The sequence below is a fragment of the Microcebus murinus genome, chromosome 1 (assembly GCF_040939455.1).
Source record: "Microcebus murinus isolate Inina chromosome 1, M.murinus_Inina_mat1.0, whole genome shotgun sequence".
NCBI classification, from domain to species: domain Eukaryota; kingdom Metazoa; phylum Chordata; class Mammalia; order Primates; family Cheirogaleidae; genus Microcebus; species Microcebus murinus.
The window spans coordinates 135,328,963-135,342,764 of NC_134104.1; the positions used below are offsets into that span (position 1 = coordinate 135,328,963).

The window sequence follows — 13,802 nt, forward strand, 5'->3', positions numbered from 1 at the left end:
ATAACAATTTTAAATATATATGCACCCAACTTAGGTGAACCCAGATTCATAAAGCAAACCTTACTGGAGCTAAGCAAATGGATTAATAGCAACTCCATAATCGCCGGGGATTTCAACACCCCACTGACGGCACGAGACAGATCCTCCAAACAGAAAATTAATAAAGAAATAATGGACTTAAACAAAACTCTAGAACAATTGGGTCTGACAGACATCTACAGAACATTCTACCCAAAATCCACTGAATATACGTTCTTCTCATCAGCTCACGGGACATTCTCTAAGATTGACCATATCCTAGGACACAAAGAAAATCTCAAGAAATTTAAAAAAATAGAAATCATACCATGTACCTTCTCAGATCACAGTGGAATAAAACTAGAAATCAACCCTAACAGAAACTCACATTTCTACACAAAAACGTGGAAATTAAACAACCTCCTACTAAATGATTACTTCGTAAATGAAGAAATCAAGACGGAAATAAAAAACTTCTATGAAGAAAACGACAATGGAGAGACAAGTTATCAACTCCTCTGGGACACAGCTAAAGCAGTTCTGAGAGGAAAGTTTATCTCCATAAATGCCCATAACCAAAAGGCAAGAAGATCACAAATAGACAATCTAATGAAACGACTCAAAGAGCTGGAAAAAGAAGAACAGACCAACCCCAAACCCAGCAGAAGAAGTGAAATCAACAAGATCAAATCAGAACTAAACGAAATTGAAAACAGGAAAGCTATTCAGGAGATTAATAAAACAAAAAGTTGGTTCTTTGAAAAAATAAACAAGATTGACACGCCATTGGCTAAGCTAACAAAAAGCAGAAAAGAGAAATCTCTAATAAGCTCCATCAGGAATAAAAAAGGAGATATCACAACTGATCCCAAAGAGATACAAGATACAATTTATGAATACTACAAAAATCTTTATGCACACAAACTGAAAAATGTGGAGGAAATGGACAAATTTCTAGAAACACACAGCCTCCCTAGGCTCAACCAGGAAGAAATAGATTCCCTGAACAGACCAATCTCAACAGCTGAAATAGAAACAGCAATTAAAAATCTCCCTAAAAAGAAAAGTCCCGGTCCAGATGGCTTCACACCTGAATTTTACCATACTTACAAAGAAGAACTAGTACCTATCTTGCAGAAACTATTCCACAACATCGAGAAGAACGGAAACCTCCCCGACACCTTTTATGAAGCGAATATTACTCTGATACCAAAACCAGGAAAGGATGCAACAAAAAAAGAAAACTACAGACCAATATCCCTAATGAATATAGATGCAAAAATTTTCAACAAAATCTTAGCTAACCGAATCCAGACACTTATCAAAAAAATAATCCACCACGACCAAGTGGGCTTCATCCCAGGGATGCAGGGATGGTTCAACATACGTAAATCTATAAATGCAATTCACCACATAAACAGAAGCAAAAACAAAGACCACATGATCCTTTCAATAGATGCAGAAAAAGCTTTTGACAAAATTCAACACCCTTTCATGATACGAACACTTAAGAAAATAGGCATAGAAGGGACATACCTAAAAATGATACAAGCCATATATGACAGACCCATAGCCAACATCATACTGAATGGGGAAAGATTGAAATCATTCCCACTTAGAACTGGAACCAGACAAGGCTGCCCACTATCTCCACTTCTGTTTAACATAGTGCTAGAAGTCTTGGCTACAGCAATCAGACAGGAAAATGGAATCAAAGGTATCCAAATAGGGGCAGAAGAGATCAAACTTTCACTGTTTGCTGATGATATGACATTGTATCTAGAAAACCCCAAGGATTCAGCCAAGAAACTCCTGGAACTGATCAATGAATTTAGTAAAGTCTCAGGATACAAAATTAATACACAGAAATCAGAGGCATTCATATACGCCAACAACAATCTAATTGAGAACCAAATCAAAGACTCAATTCCCTTCACAATAGCAACAAAGAAATTAAAGTACCTAGGAATATATTTAACCAAAGAGGTAAAAGACCTCTACAGGGAGAACTATGAAACACTGAGGAAGGAAATAGCAGAGGATGTAAACAGATGGAAATCCATACCATGCTCGTGGATCGGCAGACTCAATATCATCAAAATGTCTATACTACCCAAACTGATCTACAGATTCAATGCAATACCTATTAAAATCCCATCAGCATTCTTCACAGATATAGAAAAAATAATTTTACGCTTCGTATGGAACCAAAGAAGACCCCGAATATCAAGAGCAATTCTAGGCAACAAAAAGAAAATGGGAGGCATTAATATGCCAGATATCAAACTATACTACAAAGCTGTAGTAATTAAAACAATATGGTATTGGCACAAAAACAGGAATATTGACCAGTGGAACAGATGTGAGAATCCTGATATAAAACCATCCTCATATAGCCATCTCATCTTTGACAAAGCAGACAAAAACATACGCTGGGGAAAAGAATCCCTCTTCAATAAATGGTGCTGGGAAAACTGGATAGCCACCTGTAGAAGGCTAAAACAGGACCCACACCTTTCACCTCTCACAAAAACCAACTCACGCTGGATAACAGACTTAAACCTAAGATATGAAACTATTAGAACTCTAGAGGAAAAAGTTGGAAACACTCTCCTAGACATCGGCCTGGGCAAAGAGTTTATGAAGAAGTCCCCAAAGGCAATCACAGCAGCAACAAAAATAAATAAATGGGACATGATCAAACTACAAAGCTTCTGCACAGCCAAAGAAATAGTCATGAAAGTAAACAGACAACCTACAGAATGGGAGAAAATTTTTGCATCCTATGCATCCGATAAGGGACTGATAACTAGAATATACTTAGAACTCACGAAAATTAGGAAGAAAAAATCAAATAACCCCATTAAAAAGTGGGCAAAGGACTTGAACAGAAATTTTTCTAAAGAAGACAGAAGAATGGCCAACAAACATATGAAGAAATGCTCAACATCTCTAATCATCAGGGAAATGCAAATCAAAACCACAATGAGATATCACTTAACCCCAGTGAGAATGGCCTTTATCAAAAAATATCCAAACAATAAATGCTGGCGTGGTTGCGGAGAGAGAGGAACACTCCTACACTGCTGGTGGGACTGCAAACTAGTTCAACCTCTGTGGAAAGCAATATGGAGATACCTTAAAGCGATACAAGTGAATCTACCATTTGATCCAGCAATCCCATTGCTGGGCATCTACCCAAATGATCCAGTGACACTCTACAAAAAAGACACCTGCACTCGAATGTTTATAGCAGCACAATTCATAATTGCAAGGCTGTGGAAACAGCCCAAGTGCCCATCAATCCAAGAATGGATTAATAAAATGTGGTATATGTACACCATGGAGTACTATTCAGCTCTAAGAAACAATGGTGATATAGCACACCTTATATTTTCCTGGTTAGAGCTGGAACCCATACTACTAAATGAAGTATCCCAAGAATGGAAAAACAAGCACCAGATATATTCTCCAGCAAACTGGTATTAACTGAGTAGCACCTAAGTGGACACATAGGTGCTACAGTAATAGGGTATTGGGCAGGTGGGAGGAGGGAGGGGGCGGGTATATACAAACATAATGAGTGAGATGTGTACCATCTGGGGGATGGTCATGATGGAGACTCAGACTTTTGGGGGGAGGGGGGGAAATGGGCATTTATTGAAACCTTAAAATCTGTACCCCCATAATATGCCAAAATAAAAAAAAAATAAAAAAAAATATAATATGAAAAAATCTATCATAAAAATATCATTGATTCCCTCACTATTTCAGATTACTTTTGCAATTGCTGTTAATACAGTAGCAAAGAATACAAGGCTTCATAGAGTGGTGGGTCTACATCAGTTACTCAGTAAATAGTTTTTAAGGGCCTGATCTCAGAGGACATATTCAAAATATATACAGGTATACCTCATTTTATTGTGCCTTAATTTACTGAGCTTCAAAGATGTTGCATTTTTTACAAATTGAAGGTTTGTGGCAACCCTGAGTTCAGCAAGGCTATCAGCATCATTTTTCCAACAGCCTATGTTCACTTCTTATCTCTGTGTCACGTTTTGGTAACTTTTGTAATATTTCAAACTTTTTCATTCTTATTATATCTGTTATGGTGACTCTGATGAGCGATCTTTGATGTTACTAATATGTAAACCATGCTCATATGAGATGGCAAACTTAATGGATAAATGTTGTATGTGTGCTGATGATGCTCTACCAACCAGCCGGTTCCCTCTCTCTCTCCCTCTCCTCAGGTCTCCTTATCTCCTGAGACAAAACAATATTGAAATCACGTCAGTTAATAACCACATAATGGCCTCTAAAGCTCTCTCATTTTCAATCTTAAATTACAAGTGATTGAACTTAGTGAGGAAGGCATGTCAAAATCCAAGATAGGTCAAAAGCTGTGCCTCTTGTGCTAGTTAGCCAAATTGTGAAATACAAAGGAAAAATTCTTGAAGGAAATTAAAAGTGCTACTTCAGTGAGCACATGAATGATAAGAGAGTGAAACAGCCTTATTGTTGATATGGAGAAAGTTTTAGCGGTATAGAGAAAAGATCAAATCAGCCATAATATTCTCTTAAGACAAAGCTTAATCCAGAACAAGGCCCTAACTCTCTTTAATTCTATGAAGGCTGAGAGAGATGAGGAAGCTGCAAAGGAAAAATCAGAAACTAACAGAAGTTGATTCATGAGGTTTAAGGAAAGATGCCATCTTCATAACATAAAAGTTCAAGGTGAAACAGCAAATGCTGATGTAGATGCTGCAGCAGGAGAATATTTTCTTATCCAGAAGGTCTGGCTAGCATAATTGATGAAGGTGGCTACACTAAACAACATATTTCACTGTAGACAAAATGATCTTCTTTAGGAAAAAGATGCCATCTAGGACTTCCATAGCGAGGGAGGAGAAGTCAATGCCTGGCTTCAAAGCTTCAAAGGACAGGCTGAGTCTCTTGTTAGGGGCTAATGTAGCTGGTGAACTGAAGTTGAAACCAATGTCCATCTGCCATTTCAAAAATCCTAGAGCCCTTACGAATTACGATAAATCTACTTTACTTGTGCTTTAGAAATGAAAAAAACAGAGCCTGGATGATAGCACCTCTGTTTACTGAATATTTTAAGCTCACTATTGAGAGCTACTGCTCAGACAAAAAGGATTCCTTTCAATATATCGCTGTTCATTGAAATACACTTGGTCACCCAAGAGCTCTGATAGAGATGGACAAGGAGATGAATGTTGTTTTCATGCCTGCTAGCACAACATCCATTCTGCAGCCCCCGGATCAAGGAGTCATTTTGACTTTCAAGTATTATTATTTAAGAAATACATTTTGTAAGGGAATAGCTGCAATAGACAGTGATTTCTCTGGTGGATGTGGGCAAAGTCAATTAAAAACCGCTGGAAAGGATTCACCATTCTAGATGTCATTAAGAACATTCATAATTCAATGAGGAAGAGGTCAAAATGTCAACATTAACAAGAGTTAGGAAGAAATTGAATCCAACTCTCATGGATATCTTTGTAGGGTTCAAGACTTCAGTGAAAAAAGTAACTGCAGATATGGTAGAAATAGCAGGAGAACTAGACTTGGAAGTGGAGCCTGAAGATGTGACTGAATTGCTCCAATCTCATGATAAAACATGAATGGATGAGGAGTTGCTTCTTACAGATGAGCAAAGAAAGTGGTTTCTTCAGATGGAATCTACTTCTGGTGAAGATGCTGCGAACATTGGTGATATGACAATAAAGGATTTAGAATATTCCATAAACTTAGTTGAGAAAGGAGTGGCAGATTTGGGAGGATTGACTTAATTTTGGAAGAAGTTCTATTGTGGTTAAAATGCTATGAAACAGCATCACATGTTACAGAGAAATCTTTTGTGAAAGGAAGAGTTAATCACTGCAGCAGACTTTATTGTCTTATTTTATGAAATGGCCATAGCCCCCCCAGTCTTCAGTGACCATCACTCTGATCAGTCAGCAGTCATGAACATTGAGACAAGACCCTCCACCAGCAAAATAATTAGGGACTCACTGAAGGCTCAGATAATCATTAGCACTTTTTAGCAACAAAGTATTTTTAATTAAATTATGTATATTGGGTTTTAGACATAATATTATTGTACACTTAATAGAGGACAGTATAGTGCAAACATAACTTTTATATACATTGGGAAACCAAAAAATTAATGTGTCTCACTTAATTGTGGTATTCTCTTTATTGCTGTAGTCTGGAACCAAATCCACAATATCTCTGAGGTATGCATATATATATATATGCCTCTATATAAAAGCTTTACTGAAGATGCTTACAATATGGTTGGGAAGTATAAGTAATGTACCCCAAATCCCAACAAAAATATAGAAAGGCATATAATTATATGCCAGGTTACATGATATAGACTGGTATTATAAAATTTTGACCAAAATCTGGTGAGCAAATTGTTATATGCTAAAAAAATTGCTATGCAATAATAAAAAAAGAGAAGGTATGTACTCAATACCACTTTGGCAATTGTGAAAATTAGTTTTAAGTGCTTATGTCAATAATTAACTTCAAAGTAAGCTATTAAAAGTTGCTCTCATATAAGGATGACTAGAATATTAGCTGTGCTCTCTAGAATATTTTGATGAAACACTGCTTGATTTAGATCTAACCTTTATGAACAAAAGGAAAGTGTAAAAATAGATTCATAGTCATCTAATAAGAAAACACAATTAAGAGCCCAGAAATCCTGTCATGACAATTCTATCCAAAATGCATAGCATAAGTATCTCCATACATCAGCTCAGTGCCTTGGTGTCAGGTGCTGCCTAAATGAAAAACTCAGCAAGGGAGGGAAAAATGCCAGTGTTCATTCAGTCAAATTAGACCATATTCTTAGTTGACATTACATTTGTACTTTAAAATTTAGGTTTGGCCCACACACCCAAAAATTTACATTGGTCACACACAAAGCATCCATAACATTACAGTATGTACTTGACAAAGAATGTATTTCCTGTGTTATGTTTTGGTATGATTCAATTTTCATAAATATATACCATTCCCCCTGCCTCCAGAAGAAAGGATTACTTCTTTTTTTTTTATATAGGATAGACCCTAGACCTTTTTTTCCCCATTCAAAATACTTGATAATATCCAGTTGTTTGATTAATGGATTTGATGATATTCACAGCAAAATCAATATATTATTTTTTAAGAACTGAGTTTCCTAAGGCATGAAGCACCTATACAATCTAAGCTTATGTAGTAAATAGATCAGGTATGAAATAGCTTGGTCAGAAAGGTATTCCTTTTGCAATCTTCTTTTCTGTCTGCTGATCATATCAAGGATTAAGTTTCAGTATGGTGCAAGTATGTCTTCACCATTTCTCAAATATTAGCTAATGTTCTTTCATAACAAAGACAATAGACCTCAGGATATGCAGACAACAATATCTACTTAAAATTTAATTTTGTGTTTCTTAGATTTGTAATTGTTTTTACAACTACCATCTATTTGTGGCAAGTGATACAAGTTTCCCAGTTACAGAAATAACATAAACTTCACTTGTAAAAGTATTGAAATTGAGAGAGTGAGTCAATTTAAAGAAAAATATTAGGAAAATAATAGTACATATGGTTCTCAGATAGAGCCAACTTTGTGCAATGATAATATACAAGTGACTAAAGTTGGAAAAATAGAGTTAAAATAATTAACATCTTAAAAATGTTTATTCATTAATTGATTCCATATTAATTACGATTAACATTTTTACCAAATCTAGAAATTCTTAAATTTTCATTTCTATTGGCATGAAAATGCAACCTATTATTTAATCCAAATAATACTCATAAAATAAATTATTGATATAATCTATTAATCATTAGTATTAAAAAATAGAACAAGGGGAATTTTAGCAGCATTAACTTGTAATAGTTTCATGGTTACTTGTTCTACAGGATTTTGGAGGTGCTGTTAAATACTGTTGTATCATCACACTATGAATCCATAAGTCCATATTTCAGTACTACTATATAGGCAAGATCATATTACGTAATACAGCCATCTGGCACTCTAAAATAATGGCTCTAACCCTGTGTTCTGCCATAGCACATGGAAAATAATGTTCATATACTAGATATGTTCCTGGGGACAGACTCAGATTTTGACAAAATTTTTCTCTTCCTGCTAATTTTTTCCAGAACATTGGGCAATACAGGGCTATAGATGTTAGTTACACATAAGTTCCAGCATTTTTCTTTCCATCCAACAAAGCTAAAACAAATGTTAGCAAAGCTAGAGATACGAAGGTAAGGACTGGAATGGAGCATGATTTGCAGATGAGGTGACCTAAGTGAATGAGGCTGGTACCAATCGTTTGTATTTTGATAAAGTGACTGACAGCCCAAATTTACCTGCAACAGTTTAAAAAGTATGACTTTATAGTATACAGAAAAACAATTTTGTGTTATGATGGAAAAAATAAAGATTTAATTTTTTTACTCTAAAGTAGAATAACTCACCAGAAGTGGTAACCCAAATTTTCTCTTGTGTATTAATATGTTCTACAATATTAGTACACTACCCACTCCTTTTATGGGTAAAATTTAGCATTCTCTGATAACACTCAAAATGTTTAGTGTATTCTGATTCTAATTTTAAAAATATATGAATCAGTGCATTTTTAAAAATTAGATGGTATGATAAACTATAAGAATAAGGAATATATTAGTATTATTATATATAGAAACTGTGCCATATTTAGTTTGTTTAAAATCCAGAGATCTGATTAATATCACTGACATAAAATCAAGTCTTACACTGAACTAACTCAACCCATATACTAGGAAAAAGAATTCCTATTATGACTTACAACTGTGAGTCACACTTATATATGTGTGTGTGTTCCACTCCTGCTGTTATAAAAATCAGTCAACAACAATCATTTTAATTTCATGATTATGTTATGAACTTACCTTTGCCAAAATAACAAGAACAAAGCATGGTCAACATGATAATTTTGGGTGTCTTAATAATCTAATAACATCTTTTTTTTTTTGCATCTATACTGATATTGCAATGGCCCCAAACTGTCAATGACTCTTCCAAAGCACATTTAATAAATATGGACACATTGGCTAATATTATAGTAAATCAATTTACATTGCCTATGTTCACTATACATGTTAACTCTACAAAAGATTGTGAATTTTAGGAAGCTAAAGTAAAAATAGCATTAAACAGAAATTCCAGATTAACCAAAATAATAAAGTAGAACTTTATGCTCAGGAGTCATATACAAACACATATGTTAAAAGCACAATTATTAAACTTTTTTCTGAATTGTCCAGGTTTAGCTAATAATTTTAATGTTATCATTGGACTTTGGTCCTCTTTAACAGAAATTAGAAACAAAGTAATAAACATATTCTTTTCTTCCCCAAACCATTATAATTTTTCAATTATGATATAAAATGTGATATAATATTTAATCAAGTACAAGTAGAAATAACTAAGAAATAATCATCTGTGTCAGAGTAGAGGAAATAGAAAAAATATGATTCACTTCCCTTCCCTCTATATGTATCACGTAGGTGTAGAGTTTACAGAAATACCCATGTAACACACAGTTCCTACATTTTGTTAGTAGGTATGTACTTTAAGCATCAACACTCAACTGGTTAACATTCCCACCAAGGCAGAAATGCAAATTTTAGAAAAACAGCCTATAATATTTCAATCTATAAGTGAACACAGAAAGCATTTTGGTACTATCAAATTGCCAAACTAATCAAGATAGACAAACAAAACAGAATTATCTTGCTGTTTATCTTAAAATTACCTCCCAGGCATCATTTAGACGTCTCAGGCATCACTATAATTCTGTGTTCACCCATTGTGTACTTAACAACAATGTGATCTAATAAGTACTACCATGATCTTTGAGATTTCGAAGAATCACAGCAGGAAGGCTGTGGGACTGCCACCCTGTCACTAACTCGACCTCTTTTTCCTTAACGTGAGCCCTGAGCATGAGGGGTGGCGCTTTCAGAAGCAGGTCAAGAGGCAGCAAAGCTGAAGAAATAAAAAGGGGGAAAGATAAGAAACTGTAACATAAATTACATTGAATTTCAGGGAGGTGTGTCTGATTTTATTGCTGCCAGCACTAAGTTACCTGGTCTTGGTCTTGATCCTATTCCACCAGTAAAGTCCCTGAAAACAGAATTAGAGGCCATCAGAATGACTTGTCCAACTTGGATTTGACAAACATTTACAGAGAGCGTACACTCTGCTATGGTCTACATTATTAACACAAATAAAGGTCATTTTCCCTCAAGATGCTCTCAAGATTTTAAATAATGAGGGAAACAAATATATTGTAACACAGAGTAGAACTAACATTCTACTGGCAAATGGAAGAATGCTGTCCTACCACAGTTGTTTATAAACTCTAAATATGATTAAGAACCTACATCTTAGTATCCTGAATGATTTTCTTATTGTACTTAAAATCCAAATACTGACTTTTTTTATTAAAAAGAAATAACATTTAAAATTTTGCATATGGTATTTTTCATATTAAAAATAAATAGCATTTACAATTTTGTATATGGTATTTTCCATGATTTGTTCCTGTTGTCTTAAAAAAAATAAAAAAAAAAACCCTAACTCTTCCTGTAAAATTTTTTTTGCATTTAAAAGAAAAACATTTTTCCTAAGGTTTCCAGTGTTATTATCATTCCTTGTCTCCTTTGCTTCAAAACTGTAAATTGCTAGATAATTTTGCAAATTATTTGTCTCAATGTCTTCTATGGAGGTGGCCTTACACCCCCCACCAGGGATATCCACAAATAACCTTCAGCCTTGTTTTTTTATTGTGTCTTGGAGCTAATTTCTCAATAGTTTTCTGGAACAAAATAAGAAACACCTGTGCCATAACAATTTATAAGAATCATACTTTCATTTAATGCAATCCAACAAAAAAATATCAAACATTTACTATGTATAAGGCACATGATAGGCATTTGGTAAGTAGGAGTGAATATAGGGATTCAGATACAAATAAACATGGCTGATAATTCTCTTGCACCAAACCTTTCATTTTAATCATAGAATTTTAAAAAACATATATGCAGCAACACATACCTAAATTATTAAGTGTAACACAACTGGCGCTCATTTACCCACCACCCACCTTAAGTACTAGCATAATACCATCATCCTTGCATCCACCTATGAGTTAGTTCCCTCTCTAACCCTATCTCTTTCCATACTCTCTCGACCCTCACAAAACCAGCCCTCCCTTGATCCCATAATTTTTTGTGTCCCATTCTCAGAACAAGTTTCCTTGAAAATAAGCAGAACTTGCAGCCTTGGCCAGAATATGCACTCTCCATATCCCTGGGAAATGCAGCATGCTTAAAAAGAAAAAAAAAAAAAGAAAGAAAGAAAGAAAGGGACAGTCCTGCCCTCAGAAAGTTCAAAGCCAGGCATGATCACAGCAGTGCCCGTGCGTGGGCAGGACAGCCCCAGGCTGAGCTGCAGAGCAGAGCATCTGTTCTGGCTCCTCTTATCCTTGCACACACACCATACCCCAGCAAATGCTTTCTCAATAACTCTCTGCCCCTTAGCCTTCTAGATGAGTACAGCACTGACTACTAGAAATATAATGCAAGCTACAAACATAATTTTAAATTTTCTGGTAGCTACATTACAATAAAAAGTAAAGAGAAAAAAAGTGAAATTCTTCTTACTATTTTATTTAATCAAAAATATCCAAAATTTTATCGTTTCGCCATGTAAAAACTAATGAGATATTTTACATTGTTTTACACTCAAGTTAATATTAAATGAAATTAAAAATTCAGTCCTCGAAAATTCAACCGTTCCAGTGTCACATGTGCCCAGTGGCCTCCATATTTAACAGCGTGTTCCAGGCCCTTCCTTAGAAGGTGTTGGTCATTGTTTTCATACACATAACATTACAATCATACCACTTAGCTGCTAAATCTGCAAAACCTCCTGGACTCCACTATCTTAAAAGGTGAATAAAAAGGTAACTTGTGGAGAACTTGTATCCGGAAGGTTATGCATGTTCTTAAAAAGTTGATAATCACTCACATGCTGAGTGAACTAGATGACTATTTTAATTGTCCTGAGGAATGCAACATTTTAAACATTTCTACATATTAAAAAAATGTTTTACACAATATGTGCTAGTGAGACATGTGAAATAGCCCACCCTGATGATGCTGAGTTGCTGGCAACTTTGCTACTCCTATATAATTATAAAGTCCTCTTTAATAAATTGTAGGTAATCTTTAAAAAGAACCATCACACATTCATTCACTCATTCAGGAAATATTTATGAAGTGCCCACAATGTGTAGCCACTGCACTGGACAATGGAGATGGGATGGTGAAAAGAAATAGTTTCTACAGTCTAAGAATTTACAACATTGCAGAGGGATGATAGCACAAAAAATTTAATTTTTTCTGGAAATTATATAACTAACCACAAGAAAATACAGTCATCTGAAATTCCGTAATAGACCAGACTCATTGTGACCAGAAGTGAGAGCTTTAAACTATGCAATTGGTGGGTCCACAAATGGAAAAATTATTGAAATTATGCAGAGCCTGCAGGAAGGCTGCTTCTAGATTGAACCATGTTGAATGTTTATGTCCGATAGAGCATTATGGCTACAGAAAATGATGGTCCCGTATAGCTGGAAAATACACAAAAGTAGTTTAATACAAAGAAAATGTTCCAGCAATATTTTCTGTTGAAGAGGCTTAACATATTGCAGTTTGTGTTCTCTGGAAGTTTTGAAATGGCCAATAGCACTTCAGGCTGATGGAAGAATTTCAGAAAAATGGAAGATTAAAAGGATTCTAAAAGGTCATCACTTCCAGCTCTCTTCAGATCTGGTGTGACTTTGTTTGGAATTTATATGTCAAAAGAGAAAATGTAATGCTGAAAATGACCATTAGCCTACAACTTCCACCCAAAACCACTAACAAGGAAGGTGAAGAATGCAGGTATTAGCTTTGTAATTTTTAAAATAGACTTTTTGCTGAATTATTCAAGTGAAGGGTGAATTATCTGGATAATTATTCATCCTAGCCAGGAAGGAGATGAAGCTCTAGAATTTTATCTCCCATAAGAATTCCTTTAACTACATCTCTGAATGAAGGAAGTATTTTCACATGTATCACAAATTTTTATTCAGTTGTGAAAAGTAGCCAATACTATTTGATGTTAAAAAAAATTAACCTTATGAAATGAGAGGCTTGGCTTACAATATTAAGATAATGCCTTCTGAGGCTACTGCAACCACAACATACGAGCTAAGCAGCATTTTACAACTGAAAATCTCTTTCAGGCAGTGACATTCATAAACATGTCCTATGTGAATAAGCAACATCATGTAGGGTTGAGTTCTCATGTCCAATAAGGGCTTTTATCTGTTTACAGTGTGAATGATGCTGGTATCATGACAAGAAAGTGGTACAATGCTCCTGTGGCTTCCCACTCATACACCAATAACAGCTAGAAACAAATGAGCAATAAGCCAGGAAAGTTCAGAACTGTCATGGAAAAGGAATAGAGTGGTCTCACTGATAATGTATTTCAACATTTGTGTGTGTGTGTGTGTGTGTGTGTATGTGTGAGACTGCTGGAGTGTGACATTGGCAGATAGGCCAGGAGGACTTTGGCAAGTGGGGATCTAGCAGTATGCATTCAATCAAAGCAAAATTAGACACAGATTATGAAAAGGGATAGGGGGAAT

General features: G+C 35.1%; 1 protein-coding gene across 2 annotated transcripts in view; it reads right to left on the reverse strand.

Moving 5' to 3' along the window:
• NEK10 (NIMA related kinase 10) overlaps window positions 1–13,802 on the reverse strand; it is a 228,985-nt gene that overhangs the window by 41,498 nt on the left and 173,685 nt on the right. Inside the window, exons 31-32 of one of the 2 annotated variants that reach the window (XM_076005874.1) lie at window positions 10,185–10,222; window positions 9,944–10,084 (exon numbers count right to left, since the gene is read on the reverse strand). In XM_076005874.1, the coding sequence (XP_075861989.1) occupies window positions 9,944–10,084; window positions 10,185–10,222 (179 nt within the window). Of the gene's footprint in view, window positions 1–9,943; window positions 10,223–13,802 lie in introns of those variants that run through there. The other variant, XM_076005870.1, reaches the window with a different exon arrangement.